This window comes from Folsomia candida, unplaced genomic scaffold (genome assembly GCF_002217175.1).
Source record: "Folsomia candida strain VU population unplaced genomic scaffold, ASM221717v1 Fcan01_Sc003, whole genome shotgun sequence".
Classification (NCBI taxonomy): Eukaryota; Metazoa; Arthropoda; class Collembola; order Entomobryomorpha; family Isotomidae; genus Folsomia; species Folsomia candida.
The window spans coordinates 13677253-13698137 of NW_019091195.1; the positions used below are offsets into that span (position 1 = coordinate 13677253).

The 20885-nt window shown below is 37.1% G+C and overlaps 4 protein-coding genes across 7 annotated transcripts; all 4 read left to right on the plus strand.

Moving 5' to 3' along the window:
- The first annotated feature begins 227 nt into the window (after positions 1-227).
- On the plus strand, positions 228-5373 carry LOC110847023 (adenylate cyclase type 10). Its single transcript, XM_035849224.1, has 10 exons — positions 228-669; positions 863-927; positions 1003-1456; positions 1546-1952; positions 2059-2423; positions 2494-2870; positions 3011-3198; positions 3278-4303; positions 4385-5096; positions 5324-5373. The coding sequence occupies exons 1-10, from the start codon at positions 228-230 to the stop codon at positions 5371-5373; spliced, it is 4086 nt and encodes a 1361-aa protein (XP_035705117.1).
- A 995-nt stretch (positions 5374-6368) lies between these two features.
- Positions 6369-8503, plus strand: LOC118434814 (adenylate cyclase type 10-like). Its single transcript, XM_035849118.1, has 8 exons — positions 6369-6839; positions 6967-7102; positions 7172-7236; positions 7306-7442; positions 7593-7769; positions 7866-8090; positions 8179-8276; positions 8349-8503. The coding sequence occupies exons 1-8, from the start codon at positions 6380-6382 to the stop codon at positions 8377-8379; spliced, it is 1329 nt and encodes a 442-aa protein (XP_035705011.1). The 5' UTR covers positions 6369-6379; the 3' UTR covers positions 8380-8503.
- Positions 8504-8694: 191 nt separating this feature from the next.
- On the plus strand, positions 8695-11541 carry LOC110847512 (gamma-tubulin complex component 4). The gene is made up of 10 exons (XM_022094461.2): positions 8695-8831; positions 8947-9070; positions 9157-9466; positions 9547-9824; positions 9901-10028; positions 10113-10263; positions 10351-10443; positions 10514-10785; positions 10859-10993; positions 11068-11541. The coding sequence occupies exons 1-10, from the start codon at positions 8757-8759 to the stop codon at positions 11350-11352; spliced, it is 1851 nt and encodes a 616-aa protein (XP_021950153.1). The 5' UTR covers positions 8695-8756; the 3' UTR covers positions 11353-11541.
- Positions 11542-11918: 377 nt separating this feature from the next.
- LOC110846018 (troponin I) lies at positions 11919-20878 on the plus strand. 4 transcript variants are annotated; one of them, XM_022092613.2, is made up of 11 exons: positions 11919-12078; positions 12340-12406; positions 13506-13609; positions 13695-13784; positions 13876-13931; positions 14135-14206; positions 14294-14322; positions 19704-19747; positions 19815-19878; positions 20025-20100; positions 20180-20878. In XM_022092613.2, the coding sequence occupies exons 2-11, from the start codon at positions 12392-12394 to the stop codon at positions 20248-20250; spliced, it is 621 nt and encodes a 206-aa protein (XP_021948305.1). In that variant the 5' UTR covers positions 11919-12078; positions 12340-12391; the 3' UTR covers positions 20251-20878. The 4 variants fall into 4 exon arrangements, with proteins under 4 accessions (XP_021948305.1, XP_021948306.1, XP_021948307.1 ...); XM_022092614.2 differs by lacking the exons at positions 14135-14206; positions 14294-14322 and adding exons at positions 17026-17106; positions 17255-17274; XM_022092615.2 differs by lacking the exons at positions 14135-14206; positions 14294-14322 and adding an exon at positions 16221-16321.
- The last annotated feature ends 7 nt before the right edge of the window (positions 20879-20885 follow it).

The following is a 20885-nucleotide window of genomic DNA, read 5'->3' on the forward strand; positions in this document are numbered from 1 at the left end:
GAAAAAAAAATCTTTCGATGAGAAATTAGATGATCTTCCATCTTTGATGAAGTTTAGTCGATAGATTATGCATTCAATGCCATGGCATCTAATTGTAATATCAAATTTTCCTAGTATAATTACTTGAAAAATTTATGATTATCATGTTGCAAAAAATATTTGACTCCACAAAATAGATAATAATAAAAACTAATCAGAGTGTCAAGAATTATTTACATATAATTACGATGAGCTCGAAGCCAGTGAGGACGAGCGGAGGGGGCGGTGCTATGGAGGACAGACCTCCTTCACGGACGAGACAAGGGTCAATACAGGGACAGAAGATCATGGTGCAAGACATTGCGTCCAAAGGCTCCATAAAATCTCAGTCGAGCAAAACTATGCGAAAAATATCTGGACTACTTGGAAATGTTCAGCCACGAAGTATGCACGATGTTCGGTCAATGGGAGAAAGTTCTATGAACAATCAAGTTCGAGTTGCAGAGCTGCAAAATTATGTTGTCAACAAGATTGAAATGTTGAAAAAGAACCAAGCCAATGTCAAAAAATTGACCCAGTTGGCTGCCTTCATACCAGATTTTATCCTAAAAGAAGAAACATCCCGAAAAATTCCATATCAAAGGAGCACTGATGCTGTCGTGTTCATGGTGGACGTTTCTGGATTCACAGGTTCAATTGACAATTAAATGATTGATTCTTAGATGAATTATAAAAGAGACAACTTTCATCATTAAAAAATTATGTCATTCGTTATTTGTTTGTTGATAATATGAAAATATAAATTACGGGTCAGACCCGGTGGAACTAACAATAAAACCAGCAAGAAGGTTCTTCATTATATATCTCTTAATAATTCCTATAGCCCTTACCGAAGCTTACAGCCTGAAGGGGAAGGGTGGGACTGACCAGTTGACCAAAACCCTAATGGTAATACAAAATGCGACTGTATAGCTGATCCTGATTCTTACATACATATACCGAGAGAGATATTAATGCTTATAGAGCTACATTGGACCACTTGCTGAAGCTATTCTCTTGTGTGAAGGGGACATTGTTAAGTACGCTGGAGACGCTTTCCTTGCTTTCTGGAGTACAAATCCAGCAGATTTTGCTGAGGATGTCCAACGAGCGGTTGATTGTGCTCTCTACATTCAAGAAAAGTATGGTTCATACTTGTGCAAAGAGGTGGATATTACGATTCGAGTAAAGATTGGAATCGGGGCTGGAACGGTACACCTCTGTGGAATTGGAAATGACAGTTATCAACATTACATCGCCTTTGGACCTGGTGTCGAGGGGGCGTCCCTTGGCGAAAAACATTGCACTTCTGGAGAGGTAGTGCTTCATGAATCCACGTGGAGTCACTGCAATCAGGCCTTTTATAAATCAACCGTTCGAGATGAAACGTATCGCCTTGTGTCACAAATCATAACTTTCATCAACCTTGAAAAGCGTGGTATCTTGTCATGTTTATAAACATATATTTATTTTTTTAAATGCAATTCACATTTTCCATCAAACTCTGCAACTTAATTGGACTTGCAGGAAGGCCTCAACGGAGTAATGCTGGGAAAAGTGGTGATAGAGCTCCCAGTGGTTCAGAACTCATCAGACCCATCATTTCCGAGTCCATTGAAACGAAGCCAGAGGAATTTTTGAGAAGATTTATCATTCCACCTGTTCTCCGTAAAGTTGATGATGACATTCCTCTGGAATATCTTAATGAGAGTCGCATGGTTTGCATTTGTTTCATCCACATTGACACGGTTCCGTTGATAAGCGAAGGGACAGCCTTTCGTGAGGCGATGACTCAAATTGTGAACAAATGCTTTGTGAAGATTTACAACGGAGTGACACGAATGCAGGGAGCGTTGACCAAAGTTATCATGTTCGACAAAGGGTTAACGTACCTCGTGGTATTTGGTTTGCCTGGATATATTAATGAACACCAGGTATACGTTCAAAATATAGTTATGTATGTATGATGAGTCGTATCAAATGATAAGGATGCAAATTTTGTACTATGTGCACATATTTATAAATATAATTATTTTACAGTGTGCTCATGCTTTGAAATTCAGCCATGCGGCTCGTCGGAATCTCCTTGGGATTCAGGGTGTAGAGGAGGTCTCGATTGGGGTCACAACCGGTTCCTGCTACTCTGGAGTCTTGGGCCACCCGCGGCGACAAGAGTACACGGTAATGGGTCGGAAAGTTAACAAGGCAGCACGCCTCATGTGCTACTATCCCTCAAGGGTGACATGTGATCAGGACACTGCGTATCACTCCAAACTGGCATCCTCCAACTTTGAGCTGCAAGAATACAAGGAGCTCAAGGGTATCGCTAACCCTGGAAAAATCTTTGAGTTTGTCAACTCTGAAACTCAAGAGGATAACTCGGTCACAACGTTTGCATATCCCATGTACGCACTTTCTCCAACATTCGAGATGCACAAAATACTAATATGCAACGCATATTTATCCTCTGATTAGGGTGGGACGAGACTTTGAACTTCGGTTTTTTAAAGAAATCCTTGTGAAAACTCAGCGTGAATTGGTGGATCACAATAAGGTGTCGGCTCTAGTGAAGGGAACGACGATGGCGAAGGAAACTGCAATATCAAAAGGTGTTTGGATGGTAGTGTTTGAAGGAGAAAATGGGATTGGCAAGACTCGAGTCCTTGCTGCATGCATGGCCGAAGCAGAAAAGCAAAATAATGTCCAAGTGTTTTCTGTCGGAATGAATCTCATGATGAAGGGACAAACAATGTTTGGACTCAGCTCTGTCATCATGGATGCCATTGGCATCGGCGGATTTCGTACTTCATCTGAACGTGAAGATTATCTCAGAAAAAGAGTACAAGAACCAGGCGAGATTACATATTCATTTTTATACATACAATGTGTGCATATGCATGTGCACATATATAGCACGTACACCACGGCAGACTGATTATAGACTGCCATTATTATCATCATATTGATTGCTATGAATTTAATCAATTAACAGATCTTACTGCCGAATTGTGTGTAATTAATGACATTTTACACACCAAGTTTCCCCTCAATCCAAAGTACGCCAATATGGAGTCGGCTGCAACACAAACCTATGGACAGCACGTTCTCTCGGCTTTGTTGAAAGTATTTTACCCCGATGAGTTGATTGTGCTTGCTGTGGATGATGCCCACTTCCTTGATGTGAGATGCTTTTGATTAATTTGATAAGCACACGAAAATTTTTTTATCTGTGATTATTTACTATTTATTTATTATACAGCAACCGTCGTGGGACTACATACTTGGATTGTCTAAAACTCCCCATGTTTTCTGTCTTTTAACACTGCGAAGAAATGCTGCTGGTTCTGCAAAAATTCCAGACTCAGTTTCGAATCAAATTTACCATAATAAGAATGTGAAAGTTGTTCGTCTAAATGGACTGGAACCTGTACATTGCAAAACTCTAGCCTGCCAAATGATGGAGGTATCAGCAATTCCGGCTGACCTGGAGAAAATTCTAATGGCAAAATCTCAGGGCGTACCTGCCTGGTGTGACCAAGTTTTGCATGAACTTCTGCGAACTGGAGTCCTCCACATTTCCACATCTGCAAAGAAAACGGTCATGGTGTACGCGGATAAACAAACTTTGGAAAAGATTGATAATACGAAGCAGCGTCGAACACAAAAAGCTTGGGCATCCGAAGATGACTACTATTCAGCAAATGTGAGCAAAGCAAATATAACAGGTCCGAGTCCTCGTGGGTCCTTTGCTGTTCTTCCAATCACGCAACCCACTGAGGAGGTTGATCCATCCAAAAGACTCCTCGTTGTAAAGTCTGGAACCAATATTGGTCACATTCAAATTCACGGAACTCTGCATGAAATTCTGCTGGATTCTTACGATGAACTCAATTCTAATGAACAAATCATTCTAAAGTGTGCGTCTGTTCTTGGACGAAGGTTCAGCAGACTTATGGTAACTCGGATTCTCCCATTTTTCGAACTAAACTCGAAAAAGTATGAAGCTGGGTTTAACCGATTGATGGAGGCACGCTACCTACGATGTGCTTCTGGAATTCATTCAAAAGCATCAGGAAAAGACCAAACCCTAATTCCAGAATGTTTCTGCAAAGAATTACCTGGTGACGCGACTATGAACAAAGACGCTGATACAGTACAGACTACAAGGTCAAGATCATTTAAGGCTGTAAACATTATTATGAAACGTCCCAAATATCTTAGTTGCAAATTCATGGAGTTTGCTAAAGAGACACTAACTGAAGTAGTCTATGGGCTCATGACCGAGGTAATTTAGCAATAATGACTATCAGTTTATAAATTTAATTTGTACATTTTAAACGTGATATTCGATTTTGACGTGTGCAAGGATCAAAGGAAAGACTTCCACTTGAAAGCAGCCAAGTATCTGGATTCAGGAGTGGCACGATGTGAAAGTTGTGGCGGTCCGAACAGTTCATTTGCTTACGGAATCGTTCTAAAGTCCAACGACATGGGGGTGCTGGATAGCGAGGACGCAATCCGAGCTGCGGTGAATGCCAGACGGAAAAGTGATGGTAGAACCGGCGTTAGTTATTCCCAGTTGAAACAACAGCGGGGGCGACGAAGGGCTTCACTCCAAACTCAAATCGCGGGGATGAAGCGCAGGTTTCAGAATGATGGGTCTAAAATTGCACAAATTGAGTTTGAGATACTAACATTGCTGAGGAAGATTGATGTTCAAGAACGACGAAGTAACCAATGTTGCGTGCGCAATATTTCCAAGGAAGATGCCGAACGCGAGTTGAATGAGGAGCTGCATCTCTTGCGGGATTCTGATGACCATGCCATGGTCAACTTGAAAGCCAGTGGAGACGCAGGGCAAGCAAATGAAATTGGTGGTGGTGGCAGTGAAGGAGGATCAACACAAGTCCCCCCACATGGTTCTCAAACGGTAGCTCCAATAATTGGTGCTGGCGAGGGTGAGGGTGAGTCAACAGCAGTGGATCGAGGCTCTCAAGACAATGTCGACCTTCGACTATGTGAATGTTCCGCAATCCAGGCGAAAGTATGCATCGAAATGGTGAAACATTACCGAGAGGGTAAGAAATTTAAAAATTTTTGGTCAATGTTATTTATTAGGACAATTATAATCCATTGGGGTGTATTTTCCAAGGTGTATGTTTTGATATAAGTTGTTTCGATCTGCAATGGTCGGTGACCGTAAGGACGGGGTCACACATGTCGAAACTTTGGTTAGTTTTAGCGCTGCACATAGGGCATATGTGATTAATGTCATTTTTCACTGTGATTCAATTGCAATTTTTAGACAGGACAAAATTAGAAGTATTCCCCCAAAATACTTTTGAACTAAACTAATTAATTTTATTAATCATACATTTGTAGATAAATATTTATTTCTTTCAGCTCAAAAATTTGGAAAATGCATGGTCAATTTGCTAGAAGCAGCAGATTCTGTCATTACAATTGGGAACGGATCTCAAGGGTTGGTCCATCTCGAGGTGAGCAAAATTTCTTTTATTTAACTCAAAGTCGTTCATTTGAAAATTGTGTTAAAAACTTTAAAAGTACAAACTGTAGGCTAAAATAACAAACAAAACTAAACCTTACAATACTTTAGAATTTATCCTTCACTACTATCCTTCACTTCACTAGTAGTCTCTGCTTCTATCCAAAAATGTCTCAAAAAAGCTTGGCTGGGTGAAAGTAGAAAACGATCATTTTGGTCTAAATCGAGCATAGGAAAGACCAAGTTACTTTCACCTTTAATATCTACGCTATTTGCGATGCAATAGAATTTAGTCACAACTTCTTCCCTTGTATCATTTCTTGGAAACGTGGTTTTGAGCATAAGTTACATATACCTAGTAATACCCTCGGTCGTCACCATTTTCATAGCATCAAGTGTTTTTTCTCATCTGGACATATTAGACCGAATTCATTTACTTACCTGCACTATATCCTTGCATTCTTCCCATGTCACCGTTTTCGGTTTTTGAAAGTAGTTAATTTGCCCTGATATCTAAATAAATTTAACTCAATTACTGCAATTTTAATAATAATTTTGACCTCAAAAATTTGTAGTCTCATAATTTAATCATTGTTTACGTAATATACAATTTAATTATCCGATCCCCAGGATGCGGCAGGACTCCTTAAATCTATTCAGTCAGGGAGTGTGGCACGACCGGACAAAGAAGATCCCGATGACATCAAGTTTGACGATTCTGAAATTGAAGGTCATCTCGAATATTTAAATGGCCTGGCATACTTCGAGATTGGTGTGTATGCAAAATCGCGAGATTTCTTTCTGCACTCTTTGACACGGCTGGGACTTACATTAACTCCTGACAACGACAGCAAAATGATGAAAGAATCGTCTCTCTTCAAAGCAAAGTCAATGCTGTGGACATCTCGCTACATGTCTTGTTGTTTTTCTCATGGGGCCAAGTCTCAAGCAGAAGAAGATACTTGGACAAAGAAACTCAGAATTTTGAGCTACCTTCATTCCATCTTTAAACAAGACAGGAAGTTGGACATGGCATTACTTGTCAGCATTTGGGAAGTCGTTACGGCAGAACGCTACGGAGACATTATGCACGACTTGATCCCCGCTTATTGCAACATGATGGCAACTCATACGGCAATGTCAAATCATCCTGATGCTAAACAGTATGAAAAGTTGAGTCTGGATATCATTCGAGAAGAATTCGCTACCAGCAATGAGCAGCTGGACCCCGCAGGACTGTTGACCACTGCGGGACTTTTTCATGCAATTGCCTACAGTCGCCTTTGTCGAGGAGAGATTTTCCAAGCCTCAGAAGGTTAGTAAACAATATATAATATCAAGTTTTTTGTTTTTGTATCAGCAAAAGCGTTGTAAATACGAAGATTAATAAAATAAAAATATTATAAGTAACAACTTACAGATACATTTATGTATTTTTGCAGCCGCGTATCTTGGGTTGAGAATTGCTCAAACGATTCATGACAACAGTTTAATGGTTCGCCTACTTCCTTCCTTGTCCATGACATTGCTCATGGGGCTTCGAATTCCAGAGCTAGTTGAAGCTCTTCAGAAACTTTGGTACATTTAAAAATTTCATTTAAGAGTTTTTTTATTTGTGTTTCAAATCTGAAAACCATATTAATCCAGGTACATTGCGGAAGAGGAGGATGACTGGACAGCTATGGCCGTATACTATGCACTTTGTTTGGACCGTGAGTAATTTCGAGTTTTATGTATTTGGATTATTTGACCAATTGTTTTTCTTGCGATATTTACTTTAGTTCTCCTCCAAACCGCTTATCCTTTGGAATCATTTTCCGCTTGCGAAAATTTTGTGCTCAGCAACGACTGGTCGGCAGAAGGAAATCTTTATCGAGACTTTGAAGTGTTGTTTACAATGGAGGCGTCCTTGGCAGTAGTAAGTAGTCCAGTACCCTTACCGTTTATTCGCACGCTTTAGATTATATAAATTCATATAAATTCAATTCACGCAAAACGATAACAATAATTAGCTAATTATTATTCCAAGATAAATATGTAAATGAAATATGCGTTCAATTGTTTCCAGTGGTATGCTCGTTACTCGAGGTGGGAGCAGGCAACAAAATGGCTGGCGGCTGCAGAGTCCCATCGTCCAAAACTGTCAACTTTCCTTAGTGCATCGGCCGAATTGAAAATGCTAGAGTGTCAACTAATTTTTGTTAATCATTACTTGGATTGCAAGCGTTACCAGCATTTTGCTAAGGTATCGAAACCAAGTGTTTACAAATATTTTAGCGCTTGTGTGGATGTGTATTAAAAAAATTATGTATGTGAACCTATGTAAATCTTTGTATTCCAGGCAAGAAATGCTGCAAAGGAATTGATGCGAACTGTAACAAAGTCGACCAAAGTGGCACCCGTGATGAAAGCTAGGCATCTGCATTTGATGGCATTTTACTACAAAATCAGGTCCAGAAACGTTGAAGCCGACAAGCACCTGAAACAAGCGGAAAAAATTGCTACGTCCATGAACAATGAGTTGGAACTGCAATGGATCCTGCACAATCGAGCCGTTTGGAGTGACGTTAGTTAATAATGTTAATACTAAGTATAACAGGGTCCACTATACGTACCCAACATATATATATAATTAGTGATACATCAATTTTCAGATGGCCATCCCAACAATCAAGTTCTTTTGGCTGGAACACACCGAGAATCGCGTCTTGGATTGGCACACTTCCGGAAAAATTCCATGGGCTAACATCATGTAATTAAAGTTTACACTTGTACTTAATTAATTGAAATTTGTGAAACTTAATCAGATTTCATTATTGCGTAGGTATTCTCTTCCACTTCCGGCATGGAAATAAACCTCGCAAAAGGGAATGTGCTGAAATTATTAAAATATTTAAAATCTCTAAATGTTGAACGATGCATGTAATGTGGTATTGTCAAATTATGATCATGATCACCAACCAAATTTATTAAACAATTGCAATCGTAGTTTTGAGGTGACCGTTCATATCATTTAATAATTTAATTTGCGTATAATACTGATCCCAATGTATCAAATTTAATGTATTACAAAACGCAATGGTAACATGTCCAGCGTAACCCGCAATTGGATCAAATATTACAGCGGTCTCTCCACAGCGGAGCGAGAATAACAAATCAAATTAATTAATAAATAATAATATAATTAAAAAACATGATGCTAAATATTTAATTGCTAGAATTGTATTTCAAAATGTTCCACGAACTTATATTTGCCCTCAGGGGCTTTGGTGGAGGTGCCTTTTACCTTGATGGCGACACTTTTAAGGTAAAATTATAATATATTCATCTGTATGCAAACTTTGCATTATGAAAACCGCAACAATAAACATGGTTGTGTTTAATTATGAATTTATTTGCTATATTTCTTTATTTGCGGACAGATTGCTAAAGAATTAATTGAAGCCCCCTTCCTTCATTCTTCAGAATTTAAAATAATCAGCGACATTCTCGAGATTGCCACAATGTACAAAAAAATTGATAGATTTATAGAAAATTATGAACAAGGTGAGTGCAACGCAACTTATTTAATATTTTTAACAAGACTTTCTTAATGAAGTTGACTGCAATATGTATTCTAAATTGTATTGCAGTCTCAATGTCATCCCAAGCTCAAGGTCAAGGCCCCACGGGAATTTTTGTGAGTTCTTTGTGTAATGGGTTGCAAGAAATTTTGGACACGTACTTAAAAATGGTGCCCAAGTTGGAGCTCTTAATTTTGGAGGACCCGTACACGACCATGACACATGTTCGGGCATACTTGGAACCCTTTCGACCACTTTTCCTCGTCCTCCTGTCTCTTATCATGGAGGTCGAAGCACAAACTAAAAGTTCGGGTGTGATAGTAGAAATCGTCAAAAAACATTACGACATGAACATTCAACTGCAGGAAGAATTAAGCCCGTGAGTAATTTAAGTTATATATTATTACAATGTTATTGTACGGTAATAAATTACAATTTAGTTATATTTCTATATATCAGATTGCTCCCTTGGGTGAATAGAGCATTATATGAGCAGATCACAAATTGGGTCGTGTTTGGAAGCTTATTTGATCCTCGCGAAGAATTTTTCATTCAAAATAAAGCAAATTCTGAAACAGAAGTGGATGGAATTTTCAAACCTCCAAAGTTTGATACAAATAAAACAAATGGCAAATATATTGTAAATTTTTCGGTGGTTCCTTCACATTTTCCGGTTCCTTTGACTGAGAGAATATTATTTGTTGGATATGCTATCGGAATAATTCGAAACTCTGAAAGTGAACACAATTATTACATACTATGTCTTTTTTTGTTAAAGAATTAATAATCAATACTGCGTGCCTTTTTTTGTAGAAACCAAGATGACTTTGAACTCAAAACAGCAAGAATTTTCCAAAAGGATGACCACTTTGCCTTTAGATACATTCCGGATTGAAGACTTGGATGATGCTATTGTAGAATTAGCGACTGCAGTTGGCAAGGTACGCAACAAAAACCAGTTATCTGCAATGGTACCATTAACATAAATAATTCTATCTGTTTTTATGTTTGTGTATGTACGATAGGATTTGCATCACTTGGTGGTGACCGAGACTGATTTACAAAAACACCTTGGGATCGTTAAAGATTTTTATTTGACGGGACGAGGAGAGTTGTTTCATGACTTTCTCTTGAATCTCAAAGGAATTTCGTACTCCAAAAACGCTTTGGCCTCAGGTGCGTCAACTTATATTTTATTTTCGAGTGAAATGAACTTTGAATTGCTACGTAGATTTAATTATCATAAAACTATATATTTTCTAGATGTGGCATCCGCTTTTGTTTTGGCTGCGGGCAGAGTTCAAGTTCAAGAAGAAATATTTCAACGCATACAAATATCTGTAAAACCTCCTCCAGGTATTTTTATTAGTCTTAATTACGTATACAGAGAGCATGATTTACTATTACATCATTATGTATATTTTAGATATCGTTATTAAATCCTTGTCCTCTTGTATTGCAAGTATGAGATTGGAAATGGAAGACGAGTGGCCCTTGCATATCCTATTTACTCAAGAATCAATTAAAAAATACAACGAATTGTTTGTATTTTTGTTACAAGTTCGTCGCTTGCAGTTGGACTTGAATTTATTGTGGGTAAATACGAGGAAAGTGTTCAGATTCCCAATACCTAAAGGTCCTGCTGAATTGAGGAACGTTATGAGTTATTTTATTGACCACCTGCAACATTTTTTACAGGTAATATGAACATTGGTGGGACAATAATAATTTCATAAGGGTGTAGTCTAATTTTATTTAAACTAATATGCAGGAAGACGTATTAGAATATCAGTTTGCAAAATTGTCTGAAGCAATTGTAAAAAGTGATAATTTTGAACAAATTCGAGTTGCACATGCAACATTCCAAAGTAATATTTTGAATCAGTCTTTTCGAAGTTCGAAACAGGTAAAAGTTTTTGTGTCTGTAAATATTTCTGTGATCTAATAAAGTATCCAATGTTTTTTAAATTATATTTTCAGCTGCGGCATTTTGTGGAAGAAATCATTGAAGTTTGTAACAAGTTTGTCAGCTTTATAAATAAGCGTCTAGAATTGTCTGAAGTGAAGAACATTCCAATCAATGAAGGGGTTTCCGAAGAAATTTTGGAATATTCCAACGATTTTCGGCGACATATGGATCTCTTGCTTAATTTACTGAAAGGGGTAGCAATTAATCCCCAAAGCGGTCAATATTTAGGCCAATTCCTACTTCGATTGGATTTTAACTCTTATTTTTCCTCTGTAATATCTGGCTTACAAGTTTGATTATTTATTACTCATATATATATTAACGAATAAATTCTACGCTGAAGAAACATGGTTGGAAATTAAAAATATTTTTCACATGTGTACATGGAATTTACTGTTTCGTTTGTTACATTGTGTGCGTGTCACACTTTATGTTAATGGGTGCAGGATTAATCGACACACAATAAAATTTCTGTTAAAAAATAATTCCTGGATAGAAAACTTAATAACTAACATTTCTTGCTCAATTTGTAAATGGAAAAGACCAGTTTAAAGTTAGCCATTCAAAACATGTCACGCCCCGACTGATACAAAAACTAAGTTACTAGCACGCAAGAATTTCATTGAGATCTTGAGCAAAAAGTTATCTGCGATTGGTATAAAATAGAGATCGGGGACGGTCGGTCGGCGAAAATTTTTGCATTGATATGCATACACCACGCACATCCTGAATTCCGTCCCGTTTTCCCGTACAAGAATTCTGCAGGAATGAGCAAGCATAGAAGACATTCATTTCAAAGGAAGTTGGTTAATTTGGGCTTGTTTTAAAATTCGGAGCATCTCATCTTCGTTCAGTCGACGTGTGCTGTGCGGATGAGCTGCTGGGTAAAAATAGAAAGTGGTACAACCCAAATAAGGAGCAGGCGAAGATAGTGGTGGTGCTATTTCTGCCCCCGGTCTGCATTTCCGTCCTCGTCCCAGCCATTGCTTTTGCTTTCCAGTTTCTTCTCTTGCGGAGTATAGGTAAGTAAGTGTTTCCCCTTCGTTGTCCAACCCCACCCACCTACCAATTTACCACCCCCACCAAGTTTTACCAATGGTTGCAACAAGCTCCACACTTTGACCACTCACAAACGCCACTGTCATCTTCACATAATTAGTCGTTCTATTTTCTCTGAGAATAAGTATGGTGCTTGTTAATATTAGTCACACGTAGTTCCCTATCGACAGTTCAACTACATACGTGAGCAGGAGCTAATTCTGGTGTGCTATATATTTTACCAGATTGATTTCGAGAGTGATCAATTAGACCTAGAATCCACTTTCGATAACAACCATGGCGGACGACGAGGTAAGGTAAGTCACACAATTTTATATTCGTGTAACTTTTTTTGTTTCACCCACTTTCTCCAGATTAATTATTTAAAAGTATGTACTATTTCTCTAATCAAAATGTTCTATGTGGAAAGCAATTTTTTACATTTGTTAACGGATTTTTATTTATTTATAAATGCAAAATTTAAGTGTGACACATTTTCTGTTGATTTCAGAAACTCCTAGCCATTTGCTTGTCAACGCTTTCACATTCCCAAAAGTGCTCAGAAAAGTTTCGTGTAGATACATACGTAACATTAGCAGTGACCTTCGTAGAAATTTTAAGAAGAATTTTCCGTTCGGCGTAAATACGATTAGTCATCTCAGAATTTCGTGCTCACAAAAAAAATCTTTATTTAATGATTTTACGAGAAACCTTTCACTATCGTCAATTGACCCCCTGTTTTAGCAGAGCAGTAATTTACAGCTTCAAATTTAGTAGTGAAAATTTCCGTCAACAATTTTTAATTTAAACCTACACCTCCATTCCATCTCGTATTAGATCATTTTTCCTGCAGAATTGCAGACATTTGGCAGTTGATGAGATAAATACAGGCTAAATATAGAACGTCAGTAACAGCAAGTGAGAACCAAGCAAACATTCTTCAAGACGCTACTACATATTCGCGTGGTAGTAGCGGAAGTAGTTGGTCCATATCTTCATCCTCCTTCTCTCTCTCACAACTGCGACATGTGTAAAACAGAATTCAATAATAATATTCCACACTCCGTCATGCTCCTTGTCAATGCGAGTTATTATTTATTTACATGTTGGTTATCTTTGTAGTTTATTTCCTCGGGAAAATGTTTTCAGACCATCAATCTTGTACGATTTTTATATGATGAGATTATACTATTACTAGCTCAGCTTTATACGTTCAAATGCTTAGAGTTTTAAAATAGTCGTCTAGTAAATTATCTAAAAATCATCTCAATCGAAATGGACACGTGCATATACGTCCCGGAAGCTGGAAATGTTATGTCATGCTCATGCACATCCTTCATAAGTCGCGTGGTAAAAGTGTTCTGTCTGGAGGCAATTCTAAGTGTTTGTGGTATGCAAATGGTTGACACAGCGCAAGAAGAAGCAGGCGGTTATCGATGCCAAGAAGGCAGAGGTACGAGCTCGTCTGGAGCAGCAGGCGGCCGCCAAGAAGGGGAAGAAGGGTTTCATGACCCCGTAAGTACTCGGTTTCAAAAATTGTTAGTTATTACTATTGAAATTTCATATGGTTCTACATGGTTGCATCTTTCTGCATTTTCAGGGAGAGGAAGAAGAAACTCCGACTCCTGCTGCGTAAAAAGGCTGCCGAGGAGCTGAAGAAGGAGCAAGAACGTAAGGCCGCCGAGCGAAGGTAAGTATTATTGAATACATACTTATGCATGGTAAAGAGACAGCAAAAAGGGTCAGAGGTCGACAAAATTTCGGACATTATTTTATTACAGGCGGATCATCGAGGAGCGTTGTGGGAAACCCAAGAACGTGGACGACGCTAGTGAAGGTAACGGGCAATCTCCTAAATTCAATGTTGATGCCATTTCCGACATCATGATTTCCTTTTTACCTTATAAAATTTCTTAAAAAATGGCGACTCGCATTTTAAATGGAAGATGTGGAAAATCCAGGAATGTATCTGCACTCTTGCATGACTTTTATGTATTGCCATTATTTTTATTATTATTATGCAAAATATCAATCACGCAGATCAAGTGAGAAAAATATGTGAGGCATACCACCAGAAAATTTCCGGGCTGGAAGAGTCTAAATACGATTTGGGTAAATTTAATTACCCGGTACCCGGGCATCCTTAATTATAGCAATTTGATGGTCATTAATTAAATTCACCTCCATGTTTTTCGACAGAATTTGCCGTGTCTCGAAAAGATTTTGAGGTTAGAACTGCAGCACTTTGCTGCACAATGTCAATAAATCAAGCATGGTCAGTGTTAGCTCGATTGCTATAATAGCTGTAGAAGGCGAATGCACGACAAAACATAATCTCCACTTTCACCACTTTCCTTCATCCCGTCAGTCAAATACTCACTCAACTTGTAATATTTTTTCGCCACATATTCTCAAATAGAATTAATACCAAAAGGTTGATGAGTATTTGATATACGTGATTGACAGCGCTATATAAATATATTTACACTCTCTAAAAAATTATGGAATGAGAATGTCTTTGGATGCATTCGCACATTTTATTTAATTCTTTTACTCAATATACCTTACTTTGGGATGGTCTACCCAAAGCCTTTGGCCATCACGTACATACTACACACGTACACCTTTTCTAACTCCACTTTCTTACACATTCACAAACACCATTTACACACACTTATTATTAACTCATCACAATTAAAAGTAAAGTACTTAACATAGAATAACCATAAAAAACCAACAAACAATTACACAAAAACCATACACACCGTCGCACACCAACAACACTTGCTAATTAAGTCATGATTATTTTGCAAGTGCATGAGTTATATATCAAATTATGTTGCGTAATTAGAGTAAAAGTATATATGTAGAATTGGTTAATACTTGAATTGAAACTACACTCCTCTTTCGTTCGTTCGTTCTTTCATAGAATATTTTAATGTCTTGAATGATTTGGAAATGATTGATTATTTTTTTGGTTGACAAGTTTAAAAAACAATTTAGTTGCTCAATTATTCGTAGTCGCTTTTTTACTTGAGTTGTTATCAAAAACTGTTTCGTTCTTTTGATATAAGTTGCATATATTTTTATTTAAATTAAATACACCATATTCACCAGACTGCTTTCACCCACACTTCCAGACATACCAATATATATATAATACTACTGATACATGACAAAATGTAATTAATAATAATATGAAGTTGTGCAAGGAGGAATGGAAAGTTGAGCTCGAGTTGAAAGAATGGAAATACTGCGGGGTCGAATATATTATTAAATTTGCAATAGATACCGTATCATAATAAGAAGTATCATCATAAGAAGTACAATAGAATGCCGATCCTTACTTCTAATTATTATTTCCTGTATTACGCCTATGTTGACTATTTATTAGGCGATCTGAAGTCGATCGTGCAGGAGTATAAGGCGAAGTGTGATGAGTTGGAGAGTATCAAATGGGACCTGGAGTACGCCACATTAAGAAAAGAATACGACGTAGGTCTTTGTGTCCACCCAATATAATTGTATCCAGTAATGCTCTCTGGCCCCTTCCAATATCTTTCGTAGCGAGGGTGTGGTTTCAGTTTTTTACCGAATAATTCCCCTTCCCTTTGACTCAGGAATGCAAAAATAAGGATTTCTTGAAAATGTGGTTCGTGTCCCTATGCGATTGAGATTGATTGGACCCTTGTTCTCTTCCCCACTTACACACGTGTCTTTTTCGTCTATCATCAAACTCTATTGACTCTACAACTCTGTTGCTTTCCCCATAATTTCCTGCATGAGAATATGTCAGCAATGAAAAGTGAAAACCCTGCCACCATTGTTCATAGTAAAATGCATGTCAGGGTCGGTTCATCTGACCTGACCTGACCCACGTTCCTCACTCCTGCCAAGTTGTACCATAAATGTAGTGAAGGGACTAGCGATTCGCGCATTGCACGCTAGTTTGAGTATACACCTACCTTATGATTAATGTGCATAGCATGGTTAAGTTGTACACAAATAAATACGTAATGCCTAATAGGTAATATGTATACATATGCATCACAGTAGAAGATGTGTACGACCTAAGGAGATGCCATTTTTTGTGCTGAAAGATGGATACTATCTCTATGATTTTTAGCGGAGTTGCAGACAGTTTGCAGGGAGTACCATTCGAAAATTTTAAGATTAGAAGGAGACAAGTATGACCTTGAGTGGCAATCTCGAGTCAAGGATTACGAGGTAAAATATGACTGACAAGGAATCCTCTGAATGATTAGTCTGTTTTTCTTTATAAATAATTAATCATAAAATGTATTACTTATATTTCCATTATCATGCAAGTCGCAAAGTAGAGGCTGTACAACAACATAATGTAGTAATGTATAGTTGGCGCCCACTATTCATTTATTTATTTATTTATTAGCATAACACGATTATATAGATGCCTCTTTAAGTTAAGCTGATTCAAATGATATCAATTTTTGACAAAAAGCGTGATTGACTTTTGATTGAGAGCTCGCAACCAAAAGCGTGGTAGTGATGTAGAAAATTCAGAATGTCGTGGTGGTATGATGATAAGTTCATGTGCAAGACTGACTATTGTGGTCGATATCCTTATCAGTTTTCCCCGACATTTTGAAATCGCTTGTTTTATGCCCACGCAAACTACGTCTCAGTAATGATAATAACAATATGACAAAGATGCAGGTTTGCAGGGAGATTTTTACTTCATGACAGGTTGACCAAAGTATATACTCTATGCATTCCACATATCTATCGCACATACATGGTGCATTATGTACCATGCATAGTATGAATAAGGAGAAAGAGAAAAAGAGGAGGTGAATAAACATGGATAAATTGTACCAGTGATTGGTTGTTGAACAATGAGGAGAAAGTAATTGAACTATCGCCATTGAATTATCCAATTTGATTATGCGCAGACGATGTTAGAGCACTTCTTCAACAGTACTTCGAACGTGTAGCGCAATGTGAGTCTCAGAAATGGGATTTGGAATATGAAGGTAGGCGAAACCCTGTGAGAGTACTTTGTCACATATCTATTATGCCCCTTTAATTTAATTGTCTCCTTAATTTTATATGGATCTCTTTGTTTGAAATAAAACGAGGCAACCCTTTCACTCATTTCCTTTTCATTTGTATTCCCTACAGTGCGAAGGAAAGAGTACGAGGTATATATTTCTCACAGCCACCTTATTTTACTATACTATTTCTCTGTTATTATAAGATGGTAACTTGTCTAATTGCCGTGGCCCAATTTCTAATGGTTGCCCGCACTCACTTTTCCGTTTAATTATGTCTGTACAGTACAAAAGTAATAAACGGCTGTAATTTTTAATCCCTAGTGCTGCTAAAAAAACATAGAACAGTTTTATACATTTTTTTACTTTGTCAGACTTGGATTTTTCTACTAGATTTTTGAATAGCTGTATGTGGTCTAAAAAAGCTGACGAAGAGTGATTTGGGGCTTTTATAGCAAATTTTGAGATTATGCGACATAATAATAATGCATAATTATATTAATGGTATTAGGCTTGTATTATTTATTTACTGGTACAACTTCTAAGCATAATGTTCTCGAGTTGATGAGTTCGTCTTTTCCGTATTATTCCCGTTATTCTTACAATTGTTATTATTATATAATCCATCTTGTTGCTTCGCAGGTTTGTTTTCTTTTTTGGGTAGAAAATGGTTGACCAATTATTGATGGTTTTAATTGTGTGCCCTCGTTCAGGTTTTCTGTAGCGATCGATGTAAATACTTAAACCATGATGAGACACAGTAATTACCCAATAATAATGCCTATTAGTGCAATAGTATGTAGAGCTTAATATCACCTTTCATTCTTATTTACTGTACTGTTACTTTAATTACGTTTTCTGATGTACTTGGCTGGCTACACAAATTGCGACAATATGACTCTGCACCAAAATGCTCGAGTGTCAGCTCATGGTGGTGGAGTCTTCATTTGATGGTCACAGATTTTATTGTAACCCCATCGTTATTATTTGCCCTCTTTCCATCCGAAATTCTTTGATACGTACTGGTATTGACGTCTGATACACGGGGTCACAGCTTTTGACAACCCCTCTCGAGACATGTCGACACTCAAAATTTATTCTAATAGGCTAGCTTACACGGAGCATTATTACCATCTCGGCTGGTTTTGGTGATAATTGTATTATTTTAAACATCTCTGTTGCTTGGTCTGTTTACAGCTCGAAATCACTCTATCGTCAGGGATAATAGGCTATATCATATTCCAAATCCGCAGATTCATGACAAATTCACACCGGATAAATTTTGTTGCATGAAAATCACTTCATGAAATGACTCAAGTAAAAAGTAAAACCACAGCGTGGATGGTGATGATGAAGGTCGAAGTTTAATAGAATCAGACTGAGAAGTAAATTTCTCCCTGCAAGCTAGCTTATTAGAATGTAGTGTCTTTTTTTACTATTTTTATTTCTTGAGATTTTTTTTTGTGAATTTGCGTATTTTTATGTTGATACAATCACAATCAACGCTGACGATTAAAACCAAATACATTCTTTTACTCGTATAAGTTTTTTTTTAATTTTCGCTCGTTTAATTTTTAAAACTGTTAGAATAGAACACATTAAATGCAAGCAAATTAGTATCACTAATTTTATTGTTAATGTCTAGAATAAAATTAGTACAAATTTTCAGGAGCTATCAAGAATTGAAAATTTGATCACTTCAATCAAGTGATAAACATTAAACATTATTTTTTAAATTGGCTTTATCCATCTTAGACTATAGTACTACCATCAACTCTCTCCAACGTCTTTCAACTAAATAACTTCGTAATCCTAAGTACTTACTTAGCGATCATTTCTTGTCCGAAATACTAATGCTCCATGTTTTCGCATACTTGTCTTCAATTGTCAGTCATTTTTTCAACAATCTGTTATTTCGTCAAGTCATACAACATACTATAAATCGTTTGCAAAAAAACATCAAATCGATTTCTACTGCATTAGCTAAACTATGCTAAACTCTATAAATGAGGTGTTTGTCCAGTCTTTCAAGTACGTATGTGATAAACAATTGGTTTGGTAACTCGATAAGTTAATGAAAAAGTTAATTGGTATTTTAAGTCATCACGAAATGAGAACCAATTTATTAGTCCGCAGGTGAAAGTATTATCGAAAAACTGCAATTCTTCATTAATTTTGCTTTTTATGTTCATTTATCTAGAATAAATTGATTATAAACTGCATGCCATAGATGTGGTTGGTTGGTGTCATCATTTTGTGCTAATAAATATAGAACAGTAACTGTAGACGAGAGATAAATCAATGCCGACGCAACGACGAGGTGTGTTTGGTTGGTTTCTTTCCATCTCCTTTCTTTCTCCACAAAATTTGTTGAGCTTTGTGCTTGCTTTCCAGACGCTTTCACTTTTACTCGAGTGTTAAGTAACCTGCCTCTGCTTCTCTTACATTTAGACTCTAATTCCAAGAATAATAACAAATGCCTTCAACTCACCGTGTCTGATAACTCATTAACATGCTAATCAACACTTAATACATAACTCTTTTTGTATACTTTAGTAACATGTTGCCTGATGTTATAGATCAACGAGCTGAATATTCAAGTCAACGATCTGCGTGGAAAATTGTAAGCAGTAAATGGTCTCGGCTTCCTCTCTATCACTGCTGAATGCGTCTCATTTTTACTCTTTCAGCGTAAAGCCAACCTTGAAGAAGGTGTCCAAGTACGAGAACAAGTTCGCCAAGCTCCAAAAGAAGGCACGCAATAATTAATTACATACTACATCATTTAAGACTACATCATTTTGGTATTTATTGTGCATTCACTCTGAATCCGGAGATGATGCGCAAATTATTATAATAATGTACTTACCAATCCACTGATTACATTATCGGACATCCAGGCTGCCGAATTCAACTTCCGTAACCAGCTGAAGCAGACCAAGAAGAAGGAGTTTGACATGGAGGAGGCGGAGAAGGGTATACATACATTTCTATCAACGGTTTATTTAGGGGTGGAGGTCAAATATTTGAAAAATTAATTTCTCACGCTTTACAGGGCTCGCAGGGGCCAAGGTCAAACCAGAGTGGACCAAGGACAAGAAGCCAGATGCGGAGGCAGAAGCCTAAATATCAACCAATTTTGCCCCCTCTTTGACTTTATTTAGTTGTGTCTTTCGTCGTCCTTACATGTGCTATAAAATCGTTCAGAAAGGAAGTAAAAAAAAATCAAAAAGTACCATCACCATTGTGACTCTCATATAAAACAGCTAAAATTAGAAGAGAAAGCATTAGCCCTTTCTCGTCTACTACACTTTGCACTCTATAACTAAATGCAATAATAATCTGTATAATGATCAGTTCACATCGAGGATCAAGTATATTTCTTACACTGTCTCCCTTTACATAAAGTATCATGTTTTTTTGGTCAGTGTTATACTTCATTAAATAAAAATTAACTTGTATGATATACTCAACTCCAAGAATCAATTTCTTCTTCAATTTGAATTGCTGAGTACTATTGAAATCTATTGACAGGAGCATTTTGAAAAATAAATTTGATGAAGGTGATGATGGGAGAAAACACTATATATAAAACGAAAGCGACATATACATATTGTGTTGGTTATTGATGGTATATAGCTTTAAAAAACAACTCTGAAATAAATAATGTTGATGATGTTGATGATGATGATAATGCAATTACTGCTCTGAATATGTATGGTGAATATTAATAAATGATGATGATGGATATTTACTATACA

Coding starts and splice junctions, on each gene's coding strand:
- LOC110847023 (XM_035849224.1), top strand. CDS start 228: ATGAGCTCGAAGCCAGTGAGGACGAGCGGAGGGGGCGGTGCTATGGAG. Junction 928..1,002: donor AGTTGACCAAAACCCTAATG/GTAATACAAAAT, acceptor TAATGCTTATAG/AGCTACATTGGACCACTTGC. Junction 1,953..2,058: donor GATATATTAATGAACACCAG/GTATACGTTCAA, acceptor ATTATTTTACAG/TGTGCTCATGCTTTGAAATT.
- LOC118434814 (XM_035849118.1), top strand. CDS start 6,380: ATGATGAAAGAATCGTCTCTCTTCAAAGCAAAGTCAATGCTGTGGACA. Junction 7,237..7,305: donor CTATGCACTTTGTTTGGACC/GTGAGTAATTTC, acceptor TATTTACTTTAG/TTCTCCTCCAAACCGCTTAT. Junction 7,770..7,865: donor GTTACCAGCATTTTGCTAAG/GTATCGAAACCA, acceptor TTTGTATTCCAG/GCAAGAAATGCTGCAAAGGA.
- LOC110847512 (XM_022094461.2), top strand. CDS start 8,757: ATGTTCCACGAACTTATATTTGCCCTCAGGGGCTTTGGTGGAGGTGCC. Junction 9,071..9,156: donor TATAGAAAATTATGAACAAG/GTGAGTGCAACG, acceptor ATTGTATTGCAG/TCTCAATGTCATCCCAAGCT. Junction 10,994..11,067: donor CTTTTCGAAGTTCGAAACAG/GTAAAAGTTTTT, acceptor TTATATTTTCAG/CTGCGGCATTTTGTGGAAGA.
- LOC110846018 (XM_022092613.2), top strand. Junction 13,932..14,134: donor CGTGGACGACGCTAGTGAAG/GTAACGGGCAAT, acceptor TCAATCACGCAG/ATCAAGTGAGAAAAATATGT. Junction 19,879..20,024: donor TCGCCAAGCTCCAAAAGAAG/GCACGCAATAAT, acceptor TCGGACATCCAG/GCTGCCGAATTCAACTTCCG.